Below are 21,779 nucleotides of genomic sequence, written 5' to 3'. Positions count from 1 at the left end.
TACATCTGTTTGCAAAAGAAAATTATTATACAGCCTAGTATACACTGAATTACACAAATGTCGTGTGCAAGTCTCATTGACAACTTAATGCGCAAACTTAAATATTTGACCACAAATGTAAAGGGCTATTTTGAAAATGGTTTATAGTAAAATTGAATCACACCAAAAGCTTTTACCCAAAAACTTACTCTTTACTATGCCATCGTGTGGTTGAGTCTTCTTATCTGTAGGGTTGTCCCTCAATTTCAATATTTTTAAGAAGATCTTAGTGTTTGCAACTGTAAAGCTGGAGTCTTTAACAATTCGTCTCCGTGAAAATGCCGATTGCTCGTAAGGGAATATTAATTCATGACCACAAATAGCTAATATATCAAAAATTCCCGTTAGACATAGGCATTATTTATTTTATAAATTGGATAATATTTTCTTAAATAAAATTTAAAAGTGCGCGTTACTTGATATATTTCGATTAATCAGTGCAATACTGTCAAGTCATCCATTCCAGTTGAATGGATGTGTTTTACAGTTCACTTCGTTACCAAATTTCCCACTTACATTTTTAAATGGTACATTTAAAAACGGTTGATTGAATTTAAATCCCTATCAATAAAAACGAATGCAAAACTTTAGGATTATCATACGTCATACGTTTTTACCTTATATATGAATTTTGACATACATTTCAAAACTTACTAATTTGTCACTTACATTTTAAAACGGTTGATTGAAAACTCCGACGTGTGCAAGTTCAAACGTCTAGTATATGTATAAGGACCAATACCAGAATTGACTTGACTCCTTTGTAATTTGATATTTAATTTGCTTTGCACATTTACTGTTGATATATATGAATTCAAATTTTAATATAATATGTGGACTTCCAATTGAGGATTTGTTGGTTATTCCCAAGTTTATGTGTAACGACAAAGCTCGTCCTATTTCCCTTGTTTAAAACACTGAAATCATTTCAGGAAATAACTGAACTCAATGAGATAACCGTTCTATAAATGGAAAAAAACATAAAATTACAGATCAAATGTGAATACATTTCTCTGATGTAAGTCTATTGTTCTAACTGTAGATTATTTGTAAAATCCAATGTACAGTGAAAACATATTGTAATATACAAAATGTTCATTTTAAGATTCGACCTCAGTACCTCAGTACCTTGACCTTTTTTGTTTTAAACTTTCGTCAAACAAATTACGACCAAATATATACAGTTTTTTCGTAGTGCATTTCTTTTAAGCAATGAATTCAAATTGAAAGAATCGCACCTGCTCCATCTCAAAAACAATGTTACAGTGTAGTGTACTACTAGTGGCACAAATAATATCAAAATTATAGAAACTTCTACCAGCTCTAGCTAAAAATCTTGACAATTGTGAGTATAAAATTCGGGTTGACAGCTTCAGACATAATAAAATTTGACCTATTTTAACTGGACCAAATCACTACTTAATATCAAGATTCAGCAAACCTTTTTTGGCAGTGGCTACTTGACCGGCATCGGCAAAGTACCAAATTTACGATATAGCCGTCACAGGCCAAATAAAAAAAGTTATATATTTTGCCGGCACTGAATGAAAAGGTTGATTGATGTTATTAGTAGAGAAAAAATAGCTGAATGATAATTTAAATCATTTATCACAAAACCAAGCATAAAAACAGAACAATCAAAAATAAGATGTCCATGTACATAAATAAATAATTCATAACTTTATAATATTTTTTAAAAGCATGAAAAAAAACATTTGAATACACATTATTAAATATAATTGTTTCTAACATATTTATATAAAGTTGATTTTAAAATCTTTGTATTAAAATGTATGGTTTAAATATCCTACTGCATGTGATAAAAATAGTGCTATGTAAAACTACATCATAAAGCAGACAATAGTTTTTCTTCTTAAAAAACACGCCCGGAATATGTTCTCGTGCTTTTTTTGCAATACTTTTTAATAAATCAATGTTTACAATGGAGTGTAAACAAGAGGCAGTTAAAATCAGCTATTGTTTCAACATTTTCCTCGGTTATTAAAATGTTGATATAACATTTTTTGCTGAATCGCTTCCAACGAACCATTTTGATATAAGTAATCGAAATTCATTGGAAATTTTTCTTATGCAACGAAAAACAAACAAAGGACGATAATTGTGTCCTTGGACCTATATCGTAGCTTTTATTAGTTTAAAATGAAAAATAATATACTAACAGCTTAAACATGACTATTTTTCAGTCAAAAAATCGGATTTTATATAAGCCATAAAATATTCTCTTGGTTACATAATAAATCTATCAAAAGTAACTAAATATAGTCACAGAACCAGAAATATGTCGAATTTTTCAAGCTTAAATTTACTTTGCATTAACTGATCGGACGCCTACATAAGGACGTGAAATGCATGAATAAAATCCTTTTAAAAAAGCGAAGAATAATAAAGAATAGCATATGCCTTAGAAAATATAACGGCTATTGATTTATGTTTAGAACGCAAACTGCTCATTGCCTTTACTTGAAAGGGAACGCTCGACGACATCAATATTTTAAAAAGTAATGTAAATAAACTCATTATAGATACCAGAATCTAAAATCTGTATACACGCCAGACGCGCGTTTCGTGTGTAAAACTTTCATCAGTGATGATTGAACCAAATAAAGGTAAAAAGGTTAACATCTAAGCATAAGGTGGACACGGTGATAGTTGATAGATATGTCTTATTCTTGGCCAATAAAGGCAACAGTAATATACCACTGTTCAAAACTCGTAAATCGATGGAAAAACAAAGTCGGGGTAACAAACTAAAACTGAGGGAAACGCATTAAATATAAGAGAAGAACAACGACACAACATTAAAATGTAACACAGACAGAAACGGACTAAGCATTAGACAAAATCCGATGAGAATAACAAATATAGCATCCAATAATTTATAACATGTGAAAGATATTTGGTCGAACAGCTCGTTTTTGTTTTCTCGTTTTGATCTTTTTATTGACTCTACTATGTGTTTATTAAATGAGACAATTACTAGCCCTTAAAATGGTATCATTTCCTCAAACAAACTTCATTAATATATCGGAAAAGGAGTTTATATGCTTTGTTTTTCTAATTGATATGGCAGGCGTTTTATTGAATATGGAATCTAATTTAATCTGAAACTTTGGTGGAGAGTGTTTCCTTATTCTAAATGGTAAATTAACTTTAGTTACATGAAAGTAACCTGGATACGACAATGAGTCTCATTCGGATAAGTAAAGGTGTCACCATTACAAAAACATATCAAAAGAGTCTGGTATACAAACAAATTGGTCTTCTTTAGACCGTATAATGCCAATGTGCTCTTCCATGTCCTCCAGATTAGACATTAATTTTAACGCCACATATATCTGATAGAGGCGAAGGTAGATGAGCGATGTTCATTTATCAGTATTAGGGACTGTGCAATATTTATCTGAGGGTGGGGCCGGTGCAAACATGGACGGGGCAAATACTTTTTTCATGCAATTAAATGCGGGGCGCAAAGTTATTTGTAACAAACATTTGGCGGGGCGCACACTTTTTTAAAAACCCTTCGTGGGTGCATAAAAAAATCAGAGTATAACAGATTAAAACTATCTGAATGCAACATGTTTAAAGATCTAAATATTTTTATCAAAACATATATTTGAGATTTCTTTAGTAAAAATAAACTTGATAGAAAAAAAACACAATTTAATCTAAAACTAAATAACCTAATACAGTGCTTCAATATATTTTTATGTGTTTATGCTTTTTAATAATCATTTAGTAAAAAAAGAAAGAAATTCTGATCAACAGAATGTATAAAATATACATGTACATCGTATGTACAAAGAATTTTGAAACTAAAATAAGAGAAATAAATGTTTGGCATTTAAAAAAAATATTAATTTGCTTATAGTGCATTATTATTAAGCATTGTCTATATAATAAAATATCTGGAAAACTATAAACAATATTTTGTAAATTAAACATATGACAGAACATATAGTAAATACGTGCTTAAACATAAAACAACTTCAATTGTATTTTAAATAAATCTTTATCATAGTAAAATTAAATTCTTAAACATTAAAAGAATTACAACTTAAGCTATGGAAAAGCTGAATTATATCCCTTGGGAGAATAAATTTCCAACAAACATCCTTGCAAACAGTAGAAAATGAAAAAATATATATGCCTGATATAATAAAAGATAAACTACAAAATCAGGCACTATTGAAATATTTTCTGCATGAATTGCCAAGAATGTGAACATTTCTTTACACAGGAGAATATAAATTATATTTAGTTTTGGCCTCCAGTGGGCCTCTTTTTTTCTTAGATGTTAACACTGAAAATGCTTCTGGTATGACTAAATATTGCCTTATTCCATAAATAGAACAAACCTAACCAGAACATTTCCTATTTTAATAGATTATAGCTGGATAAATACCCAAGTGATACATTTAGGGAATTACACAGCAAAGAAGGCAAATATCTCACTTAAAAACATTTGTCGCGATTTGAATTCTGGAGTTTCCAATAGAACTCTATATTGCGAATGGTGAAAAGGAATACAAAAGAACTATAGTTTGGTGTATTTTATACAATATAGTTATTATTGAACTACTAGTATAAAGTTTTATATCAGTACCCATCTATTTGACTTAAAATGATGAATCAGCACTTTTCTCAACACAGTATTGTTCTCAGTGAATATTTTTTATTCTTTGTGATAGAAGTCAAATGTACTAACCAAAAGCTTCAAAATAGTATAACATAACTGAAGTCTGATGCCCACTATCATTTCACTCAAAGTTTTTGAAATTTTTCTTTTCAAACAATTCTCTAGAAAAGATTTCAATAGGTTTGGTTTCAAAATTTATATTGTAAATATACACACTGCAGTTATTCATAGATAAGTACACAAAAATATATTGTACCCTTACAGTCAATCACAGCGCTCCTAAGTTGACTTCCTTCACAAAAATAAAATCTTTATAATATTGAATTATATGCATTTGAATTGAAATATCAACTCTGATATACATGTATTATTGAATGTTGTGCATTTTAGTTAAAAAATATCATGTTTCCATAGATGTGTTTCATTTTTTTCAGCGGGGCAAAGACTTTTTTTATAATATAAAGTTGTTTTTTTTTTTTTTTAATATTTTCTGTACACCGGCTCCACCCTCAGATAAATATTGCTCAGTCCCTTACATTAAAAAGACAACCCCAGTCACAAACTAAAACCGAACGAATCGTATGAACTCCAAATGATGCGAGACAGGGTAAAAAGTAAAATAACAAAAATACCGATCTCCGAGGAAAATTCGAAATGAAAAAATCAATAAATAAACGGCAAAAATCAAAAGCTCAAACACATCAATCTAATCGTAAAAAGTAAAATCACAATAAATTATTATACTACTAATGCAAAATTATACAGCCGTCTTAAGGTTACAGCTGGGTTTTTTTCAAACCACGCCTCTTTTGGTGAGATGTAGAATATACTGGATCCAAGTTCTGATCTGTAGGTTGCATCTCATAGGGACATAACTTCGGAAATTTACTCGAGATAGTTATCAAAGGTACCAGGATTATAATTTAATACGTCAGACGCGCGTTTCGTCTACATAAGACTCATCAGTGACGCTCAAATCAAAACAGTGGAAAAGGCAAACAAGTACAAAGTTGAAGAGCATTGAGGACCTAAAATTCCAAAAAAGTTGTGCCAAATACTGCTAAGGTATATATTTGAATATTGTTTATATTGAAATCTATGGTAACCCTACGGTTGCCAAAACAGGAACAACTTTATTTCAAAATATGCACATTGACAATTTTCACAAATTTTTAAGCTTTTCAGAGATTTCCAATATCAGTTAACCTGCGAAAGTAGATATAAAATTGTCGTTTATAGGTAACCAGCATTACTAGGCCTTCAAATATTTTATATGTGATAAAACAAACTTCGTCCGAGCAACTACTTTACCAATGAACATTATATGAAGATATTTTTTGAATAATTGTTTTATAAATATTCTGTTAAAACTAAACATTAAATTAAAATTCAGATATTCAAAAGTTCTTTTGTAAGTGAAATTTATGTACGGTTTTAAAGTTTAATATATTCCGAAGATGTCAAGCAAATGAGTTATCTCCTCATCGCTTCGTACATTAAAAATTTAAGAAAAAATCCAAGTAAATAAACTCTTTGCGTAACAAATAGAAAATGCACTTAAATCTGTAAATTGCCAACGGCAAAATAATCTGAAATTTTTGTTGATGAATTGTGCAATTAGTATAGTTGAGCCCACATCAGGCTCCGATATAATTGTTCACGTCACAATGTGTCAAGTATGATAAATTGGTATGACCCACAGGTAAAATGACGACAAATCTACTGTGTATTCGCTTTTTATTACTAAATAATATCTTTTTTCTGTTTTGACACAAAAGAAGTTGTAATTATTTTTCGCTGAGTTTGTATTAGTACTTATTATCTTAATTTTGGATGAGGATGGAAAGACATAATCATGATCTTTATATGGAGTATAGTGCATAAGCTTTTGTGTCTTAAATTTCTCGATTTGTTAGAGAAAAACTTTTATATGAACTTTTAACGACATGTTTTCGTTAGTTCAAAACATAAAATGGAGTCTATGATATTGTGAAATACAACAAAAACATTTATTTCCGTTGTTCTGTTTATATAATTTTTTTTATAATTTAATTTTTTAAAGACATATCATGTAGAACTATACTATTCATGGACTGTTAGTATGTGTAGCGTTAATAGGTTCCGACATGCTTATTTATTGTTCTTGGCTGCATGTAGTATATGCGATTATTATTTATATTGATATAACAAATTCTTCAATTATTCGTATACGATCTGTTGGAAAACCCGAATTTCGACCGCCTCGAAAAAATTGTTTAGACTTTTGTGTTTTTACAAATTGTAACCGTGGACATTGCGTCTTGGATAGTCGTACATGTTTTGCAAGCTGTGTCTGTCCTGTGAATACTACTGGAAGATGGTGTGACATCGAAATAGATGACATAAAAAATCATACTAGGGCAAGTGATCATTTCATGCCTCGCCGTCGCCATACTACTACAAAACAAGATGACAGAGTTCCGAACAGCTCTTTCACGGATCAGTTATTTGTACCAGTAACCGATCCAAACCGATACAACGAAACATCTGAAGGAAATGCAACAATTCATAACAATCCCGAAAACTTTCAAAGTCGACAAACGTTATGGAATGAATGTCGCAATACTTGCCAAAATGGAGGGAAATGTGTTGAAAGTTACATAGACAGTTATAATTACACTTGCTCTGATTTAAATTCCGATTGTGGTGGAAACTTAAATTGTGAACGGGGTGTGTGCATAATAACTAAATCAGTACGGAACAGTTATTTTTGTCTTTGTGAATTTGGCTATACTGGTTTCTTTTGTAATGAAAAATGTACGAGAGATTGTGGGGTGCATGGGAGCTGTAAAATAATTAAAAAAATAAATGGCACCTCTATATCTAAATGCAAGTGCGATTCTGATTTCGCTGGACCCTACTGTACAACCAAAATAGTTGCTCCAAATGGTAGGTAATATATTTTCCTCACTTGCATTATTAGACACTTCGACAAGAAGGGGTATATGATACAATTTGAATACTTCTACACAGTATTTTTATATCAATGAACAAAATAAACATAAAAATTGCACTACAAATTATATAAGTGTGTTATAACCGAAACAAACAATATGTTATCAAAGAATGTCATTTTAAGACGAACTAGATTTTAGACTTCATTAAAAATGGATATTTATATGTTGAGAACATCTGTAAACCTTTATTTGGTAAAAAAAAAATAAGTCATTTGACTTACATATTGAAGGGCATAAACACCTCGCCTTAACATCAGTTCTCCTTGAGTAGTTTAAAGGAAAAATGGTCAATGCATGAATATACAATAGGAATATACTATAAACATGCATTTATGTATGCATTGATATGTCCTATGTCATAGCTCAATGGTTTTTTTTTTGTTTGGTGTATTTTGTATAGACTCCTTTTCGTTTAGATAAATGAATTTTACCTAGATATCGTATTGTATGTTAGTGTCGTTATGTTGTTGTATCCCTTACTTTAACATCATTGGATTGTTATTAATTGATACAAATTGTGAAATGTAAGGTACTATAAAAACAGGTGATATATTTCATAAATAATATCATACGTTCTGCTACAAGGTTGTCCACTCCCAGATGTCATATCTTAAAATTATAGATTCAACCACAATATCCTGTTGATAGTAAATTTTTATCCATTCGTAATAGTTAAATGTTGATATTTTAAAACTAAGTAAAAAGAAGCTTATTAAGTAAAAAAAATGAAAACATACTATCGATGTAGGCTACTTTCTGCACATGTAAATGTTTGACAATAAACGGAATTAAGGAGGATCAAGTTGGGGGGGGGGGGGGGGGGGGAGGGTCTTCATTTCTGTATCCTTTAATTCTTTATAATATGTTTGTCTATTATTTATATTCTTTGTATAGTATTCTCTATTCCATATATTTCAACACCTCATTATAATTTTTTACTTTTTTTTTAATTTTAGTTCATTCTTCCCTATTAGTTTAATCTTTTGCCCATGATTTTTAATAGATTATATCGTAGTACCTCATTATACTCTACTATTTTTTCTTTTGGTTCAAGGCTTTCTATTCTTTTTATTTTTTGGCCATTATTTTTATAACCTTTTTAAACCCTCATCTACACCCTTATACATGTACAGTTACTGTAAGAGAATCTGTTTTTATAGGCAAAAATTTCAAGTTAAGTAGTAATCACATGCCGACATTTTAATTAATGTGTTGTATATTCATATTTATCTTACTACAGATTTTTAGTTGGAACCACCGGTGTTGGATCCTATTTAAATATGCAGTGAAATGATTAAAACACTAAGATTTATTACCGTTCGAAATAAATCACAATGAACGAGATAAAGGAGATACAATAGAAAATATAAGTTCAATAAAATATATAAGTTCTTAAAAAAACAATTCATCAACATGACAAAGCGCTATTTTTGCATTTATGTAATGATAATACCATGTAGTTTCCTGGACGTCATTCATGACTAACATTTACAAGTAGAAATATCATGTGGAAATGATGCATGTGTTTTTAAGGTTATTTTTCGATCAAATAGGCACGTTTTCATATAATGATAAGGCCAAACATAAACGTATTTGTGTTATATTCACACATCGTTGTCAATTAAATGGAATTTGATGTGACTGTCACAACAATGAGAGGTTTAGCTAGCTATAAAACCAGGTTTAATACACCGTTTTCTACATAAGAAAATGCCTGTTCCAAGTCAATATGAAAGTTGTTATCCATTCGTTTGATGTGTTTGAGCTTTTGATTTTGCCATTTTCCTTTTTGAATTTTCCACGGAGCTCAGTGTTTTTATGAGTTTACTTTTTAGGTCACCCGATCCACTCAGTTTATAAACAAATCCCTATTTTTGTCACCAATTTTCATTTGTACAATTTATGTCACAAAGTTTAACGAATTATATATAATAAACAGAAATGCCACAGTTGACTACCAACCCTTATCATGGTTTTTTTTTATCATGTGACGGTTAACCATTTTTGTCTACCATTTTTCATTTAGCACTATCAAAGTCACAATTTCTCCACAATAACATAAACGTGTAAAAAAGCAGAAGAAACATAAATTTCCAACTAACCATTTCTAACCATATTATTTTTACAATTTGAAAGTAAAATCGATGTTTATTTCCTATAAGGTCTAAAAAAGCAAAATACAGCTTTTGTTACAAAATGTGTTTTTAATTTATAACCTGTAACTTTGAATAATACTTCTATGCCTTTTCTATATCTATCATTTTCGCTGACATTTGAAAGAGATGAAAAATACTCATTTCAGTTAAAACAATTAGAACTAAATGTTGTAAGCCTGTTGTGGTGAACATTGATAAATAATGAAAAGGGACAACTCGCTTAGTTTAATTAATGAGAGTATATTCAGTTTAAGGATAGTTTAGTTGATGAAGTACTGATGTACTTTAACTATGATAAACCTGTTAAGATAAAAATGTGACAGTTGGTAAACTTACATTCTACGTTGAATTAAATGGATACTCAACACTTTGAAATATAATTGGCTAGTTTAATTTTCATAAAGTTTGACAACTGTTGACCGTTTGAAAAAAAAAGTAAACATTTTGAACCACATAGTTTAAAAGAATTATTTTAAAGTACAGCCCGCGTCTTTCGATCCAAAAGGAAACAAAGGGCAATAAAACAAAAAATAAAAGCAATATTTCACGAAAACATCATAAGTAACCAATCTAAAATTTAGCAGTAATGACCGATGGTAGCATTAGACGGTCCTAGCATTTACGAAGGTTCAGTTGAGATAACTTAAAGCATGCTTCAATAACCCCCTTGAAAGAAAAAACCCTCTTAGTTATATCTAAATTGCTAAGAATAAAGTAAGAAAAATTTACCTATTTAACCTAAAATTCTTTGAACCTTTATAAGTCAGCAAGAGGCTAAAAAAACTTAACGACTCCTTTAAAAGTGGAATAACCCTTTTTAATCTGTATGGCTAAAGCATATTAAAAGAATCACTAAAAGAAGAAAAACACGTTAAAGTTCAGTTCACATATTACTCAGTAGAATTTTGTTTCTGTGATTGGTAAATTTACAAAGTGATGCTTGCAAGTTTGTTGAAACAAACTGTCAACATATACCATAATGAACAAATCACTGGTGTCAACGTGATGATCGTAACTGCAATTACGATCATCCCAATATGGTGGACACAAATTTAGTGGAAAAAATACAAAACAATTATTTGTTTCACTTTTTTTCAGAAGACGAAATACTGTACCACTGGTACGTGACTGGGGTGTGTGTTGCCATAGGTTCGCTCCTTATTGGCCTGATGATTATATTACCTTACTGTATTTGGAAAAAGAGAAGACTGTTTGTTATGAAGATTTTACATTATTTTCAACATTACGAAGATGATGGTAAGCTAGATGTTATGCTACTATATTGTATACAGTATTTTTGTGTTTTTACTTTCTACTATATTGGAAGTTCTGCATTTTATCCTTTTCATTTACAAAATTACTTTGCAGGGAAGTTTCGCATTCTATTTTAATTAAATAACATCATATGATATCTACTAATATTTACTAAAAAATTAAAATTTTAAACTGAGAGAATTTACTTAAATGTATAAAAGATATTCATGAAAAAATGTATGGGTGGATTTTTTTCTTAAGACCATAGCCATGTAGGTACGTGTATGACTTAACCGAAAGCATAGTTAATTACAAAAACAAGGATAGTATCATAGTCAAAGACACAACTGTCAACGAAAGTCCAAATTTAAAGGAACAACCATCGGTCACCACACAGACCAAAAAAATAAATGAAATTACGTATAGTAAGCTTTAATTACTCCGGGTATTTATATATAAAGTGCAATTTGCTTTGAAGTAGTTCAATGTTAGGTATTTCCTAGACAGTACTATGTGTCTTTTGTTTTAATGTCAGCTTGTTTTGTTTATGTTTCCCGTACCAATCTTTTGTGTAAACCATATTTAGCTGATTTTTACATTTTTTTCTTATGTTGTGCTGTAACACTTATAATGCAGGTTAGGGGAGGGTTCAGCGTTCACAAAGCTTAATTCTAACACATCTTCTGATTTCAAAGTCCATGGGGGTGGGGATGGCAATTTAAAGAGAAAACAAAACTAAAGCTTGCTATATAAGGCAGCAACCATTTGATTTTCTTGGGGGGATATGGATTTTTTTGGAAAAAATAGTTTGTTTCCAGTTTTTGGAGAAAAAAATAATTTGTTTTTGACCCTGAGAAAAATGGTTTGTTTCACCCTCAGCTGCCACTATATGTAATGCTAAAATTGAAAGGAAAAAAAACATACAAAAACGGCACGCGGATTTTATTATTTATGTAATAAGTCTGTGATTTAACAAAGTATGCAAACGCAGATATTATTTTGATTCCATACTGGCCATTTTTTCTATCCTACTTTCAATAACCATGGGATTGGCTTATAATAGTTATCAAAAGTACCAGGATTATAATTTTATACGCCAGACGCGCGTTTCGTCTACATAAGACTCATCAGTGACGCTCAGATCAAAATAGTTAAATAGTTATAAACCAGCAAATGTATCATTCACCAAGAATCGAACTCGCGACCTCCCCTGCTCTTACTGTAAGTGTAGACCTTACCACAAGATCATCGATGCGGTTAGCATGCAATTTGATTGTACCTGCTAAGTAATTAAAAATTCACAATTACAATGGTTTACATAATTAAAACTTGACATTCATTTTGGATAACAAACACAAATGTCAGTACGAAGGTACAGTTAAGTAACAGACTGTCTTTCATATAAACGTATGGAAGCAGGATTTTGTGTGTTTGTGAATTAAAGTACATTCGTTTTATACGTCATTCAAACGATTTAATTAAGCAACACATGTATTTTTAGAGTATGAACATATGATGTCGTTTTATAGAGTGTATATATGAAAGGAAATGATTTGTTGTGTGTTATACGTCATTCAAACGATTTAATTAAGCAACACATGTATTGTTAGAGTATGAACATATGATGTCGTTTTATAGAGTGTTTATATGAAAGGAAATGATTTGTTGTGTGTTATACGTCATTCAAACGATTTAATTAAGCAACACATGTATTGTTAGAGTATGAACATATGATGTCGTTTTATAGAGTGTATATATGAAAGGAAATGATTTGTTGTGTGTTATACGTCATTCAAAAGGCAACCAAACGATTTAAACGCTCAAGTCTCGTGTTTCTACAATATGAACGTATGCTGTCATGTTTTTTAAAGTGTGAGTATACGTACATGTTGTTGTGTACGTCATTCACAAGGCAACCAAACGTAAACGCGCGCACGACACGTGTTTCTAGCGTATGAATATGTTTAGCAATTCTTTATCGTTATTAATTAATCTGGTTTGAAGTAGCAGATCATTCTAGATCTTTAATGAAATGTGCAAATTTTTAGAGTAGTATGTAGTTCAAGTGTACATTAAGACTTCATGTTAATATAGACAATTATATGGTTACACATATAAACGGTTGTGTTGTTTATAAAACAAAACATTTTAGATTTTTTTCAACTTTGCCACATAAGGGGAGATAACTCGTAAAGTAGAGGATATAATTATAATTCAACATTAGGACTTGATAGACTGAAGGTTTCAAAATTCTATTCTTATAAAACCCAAATTACATAAATCAAAAAAGAAATAAGACAACCAAAATTTTATGATATAATACCTATGGATGTATACATGAGGGTTTTACAGAATAAACAATAATCTAGCAAAAATTATAGAGAATAGGGAAAATCAATAAAATAATTTAAGAAAAGAGAATTATAAGGTGCAAAAATATAAAGAACACAGAATAATGGGCAAAAAGTATAAAAATAGAGAAAAATGGTATAAAAAATTAAAGAATTACAGACCTCCCCTTTTCCCCCATTACATTCGTATCCTCATACATTACATGTGTATACTAAAGACGTAATATCTTCCTTTTAAGTTAGTTCTAAATAGCTGACAGTTTATATTTTGTGCAATTTTATTATAGATGGGAAAAGTTATGACGCTTTCATCTCATATAAGTCTTCTAAGACAGATCAAGATTTCGTATTGAAACAGTTGTATCCGAAACTAGAGCTGGACATGGGATATAAGCTTTGTCTGCACTTCAGGGACTTTACTCCAGGAGATGGTAAGTTACATAATTAAAATAGTAATCATGTTGTTATTAAATTATTTGTTCTGTTTTTATGATAGTGTTTGAGCGGGCGACCACCTTATTTATTTCTTAATTAATAACATCTATTTTATCAGCAATCAAAGACGGGCTTCAAAGTTATTGTGAAACTGCCTATTCTAGAGGTGGCGTGGATCAGATGTGGATACTTAAAAATTCCAAAGATCTTTTAGAGTACAAACAATCTAACTCTCTTTCATCTTGTAATTGTATCAAAACATTTGACTTTTCTACTCTTTACACAAGTATTCCATATTCCAAACTAAAAGACAAATTGGAAGAGTTGGTATTGCTTTGCTTCATCAAAAAGAATGGCCAACGTAGATACAAGTACCTTGTCTTGGAGAGGGATAAATCCTACTTTGTAAAGAATCACTCTGATTCAAACAAAAAATTCTTTGAAACTGATATTATCAAGATGCTTGATTTCTCGATTGACAACATATTTGTTACGTTCGGAGGACGTGTTTTTCAACAGACTGTCGGCATTACAATGGGAACAATTGTGCCCCTCTACTTGCTGACTTGTTTCTTTATTATTATGAGGCTGACTTCGTGCAAGAACTTCTTGTGTATCCTTTAACTCTACTTTCCGCTATATAGATGATGTTCTTTCACTAAATAATTCAAAATTTGGTGATTATGTGGAACGCATCTTTCACATCGAACTAGAGATATAGGATACTACAGATACAGTTAAATCGGCCTCATATCTTGACTCACATCTAGAAATTGACAATGAGGGTCGGTTTAAAACAAAACTTTACGACAAAAGAGATGATTTCAGCTTTCCAATTGTGAACTTTCCATTTCTAAGGAGCAACATTCCAGCAGCACCTGCATACGGGGTATAGATTTCCCGATTGATACGATATTCCCGTGCTTGCATTTCCTATCATGATTTTCTTGATAAAGGGTTGCTGCTTAGAAGGAAGCTTTTAAACCAAGAGTTCCAAATGGTGAAGTTGAAATCATCCCTTCGTAAGTTTTACGGATGCCATCACGAGTTGGTTGACCGTTATGGAATTACCGTTTCACAAATGATATCGGATATGTTCCTTATGTCGTAGCTACAATCCTCTTCCCTTTCATGAATGTGACATACCGAATTACACTATTTACCGGATTTGTTATCACATAAGCAACACGACGGGTGCCACATGTGGAGCAGGATCTGCTTACCCTTCCGGAGAACCTGAGATCACCCCTAGTTTTTGGTGGGGTTCGTGTTGTTTATTCTTTAGTTTTCTATGTTGATCATGTGTACTAATGTTTGTCTGTTTGTCTTTTTCATTTTTAGCCATGGCGTTGTCATTTTATTTTCGATTTATGAGTTTGACTGTCCCTATGGTATCGTTCGTCCCTCTTTAATTGTCAATGCGGAAGACTGGTGAAATATGAAAACTTAAAGATACTAGGATGAAAATGGAAATTTTGTAATAAGAAATATTTTATACAATAGTGAATAGCACGACAGTGCTGCGAAACAAAAAAGCTTGCATGGCAACAGATGAAAATAGATAGCCAATCTGCTCTAAAAATACGCCTGGTCTCTACTAGAATATCAAATGACCACCTCCTAACAATCATTCATCAGAAATTTTCTAGATAAATTCCCAGTAACATATATAAAGGATAATTGGTAATGTCATATGTACAAGAGTTTGGGGTCTTTTCCAGTTTCGTTTAGAGATGAATAACAAAGAAGATGTGGTGTTTTGAAATAATCGCGCGCTATTACTTCAAATAAGCCAATTTTCTAAATCTTTAAGTAGAGTACCGCTCAAATAAAATTGTTCTAACAATATGTTAATTTCAGAACAAGTAGTCGAAACACAAAATTTTAAAATGCCAAAAACTGCAATCATTCCGGGGCAAAAAAAAAGAAACATGAAGAGTATTAATTTAATTTATATTTACTAGCTAGAAATTTATTTATGTTGGATTTTTTTCTCTCACAAATTCAAATTAATTCATTTCGCGAAGAATGCAAAATTGTATTTACATTGCCATAGTTATTGATTTTCAAATTCTCTCTAACAGCAGTGATATCATTTGTATTAAATAGTACTTTGAGTGTTAACAGTCTACAATTTTCAAAGTCGGCTTAGGTTTCATCAACATTCAACAAACTTTCGGATGTTGTCATCCTTGTGATTGACTCCAATTCCGTGAATACTGGCAACATACAAATTTTACTTGCCAGCAAATTTTCTTTTATAATGAGTGCTTATCTGTTTAAGTCAACGCCAAAGCACCAAAAGACCGTTAATTACATGTATAAGTTAACATACATGTAAACTGTCACTAGTACTCGCTGCACTGTTAATTTGTTTAATTTGAATAAAAACTTGACTTATAGGTTAAAAGCTACAAATTTATGCATACTGTAAACTAGTAAATAATCTCAATTTAAATTTTTCAGAAGGGAGTTCAAATTTAACACTTTTTACGGTTTTACAAATAAAGAGCCTTCGTGAGTTGATTGTAACATTAAAGGGGCATTAACTGTCAAATTCGTGTTAACGATGACCCAAATTCTCATATATGATTTATAACGTACTAGAACGTAGTATTCAATTTATTATGATGTCTTAAAGAAACAACATATAGACTCGTTATATTAAATCAGCATGTCGTGAGTATTTTAGACCAAAAACTATAGAGATGACCTCCGAAGACTCATGACTTCCAATCCTTATATAGAATAAAAATTCATGAACATGTAAAAGTAAAATAAAGATTTTTTCTATGTCTGTTTCATTTCAAGTTATATACTATCATCGCTTTACCTGTACATATAAAAAAGAAGATGTGGTATAATTGCAAGTGAGACAATTCTTCAGAAGAGACCAAATGACATGGAAATTAAAAACTAACGGTCACCGTACTGCCTTTAACAATGAGCAAAGCTCATATTACATAGTCAGATATAAAAGGCCATAAAATGTCAAATGTAAAAAAATTCAAACGAGAAAACTGACCGTCCTATATATGCACAAATAAATGAACGAAAAACAAATAATATTATGTAACACAGCAACATGCAACAACCGCTCAATCACAAGCTCCTGACATGGTACAGGTACACATACAATGTGGCGGGGTTAAACATGTAAGCAGGTGCCCAACCCTCCTCATAAACTAAGACAGTGGTGCACCAATACAACATAAGCACAAATTATAAAAGTGTTGTTAATTTCCATGAAATTGTACTAAGCTAACTGCTATAATTGCGAAAAAGTATTAATGATAATTCCACTTTTACAAATGTTTGAAACAAACAAAAATCATATATTAATTGATATTTTGTTATTTTCGTAGCTAATGCCCTTCAAATAATTATATTGCATGCTGAAAACATTCCTAAGTTGGTAGAATTGTTTAAACCCTACTTAATACGGAATATTAAATCCATTCTAGCAGAACTTTTTGATCTTTTTGTCAGTGATGTTATACTTTAATAATAAAAAAAAGACATCCGGGACGATTTATTTTTTGATTTAAGTGAGACAACTACATTTGTTTGGAGATTATACAAATTTGAACATGAAGCAGACGACCCAGTAAACCCAAACAACTTGATATTCATCCACGTAAAAATAAGATTCTAATTTATACGATCAATGTTTTGCATACATAATATAATTTCTGCAGTTACTACACAGTTTGAATACACATATATTAAACACCGAAGCATATAAATTGTAAAACCTTCCGTAAACAATCAGAATACTTAGTGTAAATTATTAGTATCACAATTTAACCATGGCTAATCTATCCTGGTTTAAGAAAATCCTCAGTATTTCGAAGAATTCATACTTTTGTACAAAACAGTTAATTTGTTTAAATGCAGACTACGAAAAGGTTGACTCACCTCTGCATACTAGGGAAAATTAAGTGTTTCTATCTGGAGATATGCTCACTCTAGTCTGTGATTTCAGGTCTGCATCTATTTATCCCTCCTCTGTACCGATACGTTTGGTCACTCTGTAACGTATTTTTATAACCGAGGACAGTACATTGCTGATTACCGATCTGGTCAATAATAATACAAGATTGTTGGGGGAACTAGCTGGTTTTGTTCTTTAACTGCGTGCCTACGTGGCTTATAAAAAATTGATTCAAAGTTCTATATTACAATTATATAAATGTTTATAATCTCAGGATCCAATATTTAAAAAAAATCAACAATCACATAAGTTCATGAGCAATAATATACATGTTACATCATGTCCAATATCAGTTATTAACAAACTGTCCTTAGGTTTATGGTCGACTATTACAGTGTATATATATTTTTTTTTTTCATTATTCAATTTACATAACATTACTTCTCAATATCTGTACTAAAGTCTTTATATAATAATGCTAATTTATCTATTTTCCAAATATCAAGTAATTGCGACATAACCTAAATCTAACAAATATAATATATGGTTGGTGCACTCGACTCAGATCTTAATTGACTAGGATCGTAACCCATGGGTACATGCAGCGAAGATGTGCTACATGCTAATGTTTGATGACCTTATTCAGAAAACATTTAAAGAATGAATGTTTGAACAGATATTGTTAAACATTCTAAAGACAAACTTTGAGTTATATATGTCCGATATATTTTATTTGGTGCAGTTTTCACGAAATAGTGAGCAATTACACACTATTAGATATAACGTTCCAATGGAATTGTACAAAAAAACTCTAAATATTCAGAAGTAAATAAGCAAATCCAACTACGTATACAAAGTCATACTTAGAAGCACATAGTATATATTACATAGTTATATAAATAACATCTTGCATAAATAAAACATCAGTACGCTTTTCTTATATGAGTTTCTTCTTTTTTCAGTAATTGCAAACAATATCATCAGAGCTGTTGAAGATAGCAGGAGAACAATCATGATTATATCAAAGAGTTATATTGAGAGTGAATGGTGTCGACTTGAATATCAGAAAGCACAACATGAAATGTTAAAAATGAAACATAGAATAATTCCAGTTATACTTGAGGAAATATCGAACTTGAAAGTTGACAAGAACTTAAAGGCTATATTAAATAGTGTTACGTACATTGAATGGCCAGGTGAATCTGATTCCAAAAAGCTAGAAAAGTTCTGGAAGCAACTAAGGCTTTCAATGCCTAAAAAGCAAACAAGTTCTTCCTCCGAACACATAAGTTCAATAAGTTCTTCAGAGAGTAAGTCAACAGATATTTCATCATGTAGTGATAGTATTTCATCGAGCTACAACAGCCATATCTCGATTCAACCGTGTGACTCGGTCAGCTCCGATGATTACTTGTCGCATCATCAAAGCTCAAAACGAATCCGGACGTTACTACGAAATCCGTTCCGATTAAATATCTCCTCGGATAATTTTAAAAAACTCAATCGTGCTTGCTCAAGTGACTCTGGTATATCTAGTCCTGTGACACCTAGTCCATCTTCCGTTTCGCCATTGATTAATAAAGATTTGAATCCTTTATTACCTCGTAAACATGTGGATATTCGACACAATAATTCAAAAGGCTTAATAAAAAAGCAACATTTACAAAATCAACTGAATGAAAAGGGCAACAGTTTAAATTTGCTTCAAGAAAACCATTTTGTTACTGGATCGACGCAGATACATTCGATACCGGATGTGTGCAGAACTTCTAGTGAGAGGAGAAAGAAGTCGAACGGCTTCAATATTGTTGTGTCAGAAAATGGCGGCTTGTCGACGCATTATGGGAGTATACACAATGTTAATAGTTGTCAGACATGTATTTTGAATGAAGAAGTAAGCAACGAATTTCTAGAACAAGAACCTTCGAAATGCCATACTCAATGTACTACATGTATTCTAAATAGTGATGATATCAATGAAAACATTAGACAGCCAGTGTCATACGAGAGTGGACGAATCGCTGAGGTAGCCACGGAGAAAGTTCTTAATACTTCATCTTTCACCGAAAGAACAAAAACACTTTGAGGACGAATTTGCTCAAGACAATTTTTTTCACAAAAGCTCAGATTTAATGTGATTAATGATTAATGGAAATTAATGTGAGTCAACTGTTAGATACTGAATCTGATGAAATCAGACAGTACACAATATATAGGGCGACATAAGCTGCACCCAAAAGTCCCATAGCGCAATTATATATAAAACTTGTTTTAAAGGAGTAAGAATCGAAGTTCTGCTGCAGGCAGCACACCGTTTACATGGTCCGTTGACAATCTTTACTCAGTTTATCGTATGCTTTAGGTTTTATGGAAACAGAAGAGTGCATTTTCCATTACAATACTTGTATCTACATTTAATAATGATGATTTCCATTTTTTATTTGAATAAGCATTCAACTATTTTCTCTTCAAAAGAATGCATTCATACACGTTTTTACTTCATTTATTTTCAACTTTATAAACTCAAATTAATAGATAGAATATAAATTCTAATCCTTTTTTCCGAGAGCTTTATATTGTTATATTTGTACTCACATAAGTGTGTTTGTGTATGTGGGTTTTTTGTGTGTGTTTTTGTGTGTTTATGAGAGAGAGATGTTTGACTGTCATTATTGTATCGATACAAATGTACATAAACATTATATTTCAAATGCAACTCGTATATTTTAATGATTTATAATAAAGTTTTGAAAGTTAAAATATTTTAATGACTTATTATCTTCATATGATCATAGTTAGGTGGCTAAAAACCATATCTATACTATTAAACGAGAAGACCTCATTTTTGGTGTCGCTTCTCTTCCTTCCACAATAAATCAATCATCATGCCTCTGTGTCCTATAGGTAACATGCATAGTCGCATTTGTCATCCATTCTTATGATTATTCATATTGAGCTATTTTGGGAGAAAAACGAGAAAAAAGGAGTCCGGATATGAATCCGTCATCGGACTAACTTTTAGTCATAGATTAGATTTCCGGTTTGAAAGACGCACAAATACAACCAATCGTATGATAGATAACTAAATTATGAAAAATAAATAAGCCAATCAGAGCATTCTCCATAGTATGGGGCTGAGATTGCATGAACCATAACTCGAATAATTCAGCGCCCTCTATCCACTACTTTTCTCGAGGATGGAGTGATCGAAGTGATCGTAATATAACGACTGGATTATTCGGGTTACATGAACCACAACTATTATACCTCCTTACTATAATTTTTTTTTCGCGTTTATCTATATGTAAACTACGATTATGATACTTTAATATATAGAGACTCTCTGTATTCTGTCTACTGTTTTCTTTGAAATGTTTACTATTTAAGGGGTCATACCAGTTGTATATATATATATATATATATTAAAATAAGAAAAATATTTGACACAAGTACAACCAATCGTATGATGGATAACAAAAATGGAGAGAGAAAAATAAGCCATTCAGAGCGTTCTCCATATCATGGTGTTTAGATCGCAATAATCACAACTATGAGGGGGGATAGGACCATCGGGACTCCGGGGTTGGGTGTTTTTAAGCTAGGGATTTCGGGATTGACCCTTTCGGGATCCGGGAATTTTTTTTTCGAATTTCGAGACCTCGGGAATTCGTATTTTTAAGCCCGGGATTTCGGGATTTCGTGTTTTTAAGTCCGGGATTTCGGGATCAGGACCCCTCCTACATCCCCCCAACTATTATACCTCCCTAGAGAGGACAATTACTTTTCGCGTTTCATATCACGGTGTTTAGATCGCAAGAACCACAACTATTATACCTCCTTAGAGAAGATAATTATTTTTCGCGTTTATCTACATGTAAACTACGATTATACTTCTTCAATATATAGAGACTATCTATATTCTGTCAGGGACTTTTTTAGCCTGGGATCCGGCCCAAT

General features: G+C 31.4%; 1 protein-coding gene across 1 annotated transcript; it reads left to right on the top strand.

The window, feature by feature from the left end:
* The first annotated feature begins 6,392 nt into the window (after positions 1-6,392).
* On the top strand, positions 6,393-20,561 carry LOC134682661 (uncharacterized). The gene is made up of 4 exons (XM_063541786.1): positions 6,393-7,624; positions 10,947-11,105; positions 13,741-13,884; positions 18,785-20,561. Exons 1-4 carry the CDS (start codon positions 6,823-6,825, stop codon positions 19,906-19,908), a joined length of 2,229 nt encoding a protein of 742 aa, XP_063397856.1. The 5' UTR covers positions 6,393-6,822; the 3' UTR covers positions 19,909-20,561.
* Positions 20,562-21,779: the final 1,218 nt, after the last annotated feature.

Source organism: Mytilus trossulus, chromosome 1 (genome assembly GCF_036588685.1).
Source record: "Mytilus trossulus isolate FHL-02 chromosome 1, PNRI_Mtr1.1.1.hap1, whole genome shotgun sequence".
NCBI lineage: Eukaryota > Metazoa > Mollusca > Bivalvia > Mytilida > Mytilidae > Mytilus > Mytilus trossulus.
Note: the sequence above shows the minus strand (reverse complement) of the source record. Positions and strands in the feature narration are given on the sequence as shown.

Coding starts and splice junctions, on each gene's coding strand:
- LOC134682661 (XM_063541786.1), top strand. CDS start 6,823: ATGCTTATTTATTGTTCTTGGCTGCATGTAGTATATGCGATTATTATT. Junction 7,625..10,946: donor CAAAATAGTTGCTCCAAATG/GTAGGTAATATA, acceptor ACTTTTTTTCAG/AAGACGAAATACTGTACCAC. Junction 13,885..18,784: donor GGACTTTACTCCAGGAGATG/GTAAGTTACATA, acceptor TTCTTTTTTCAG/TAATTGCAAACAATATCATC.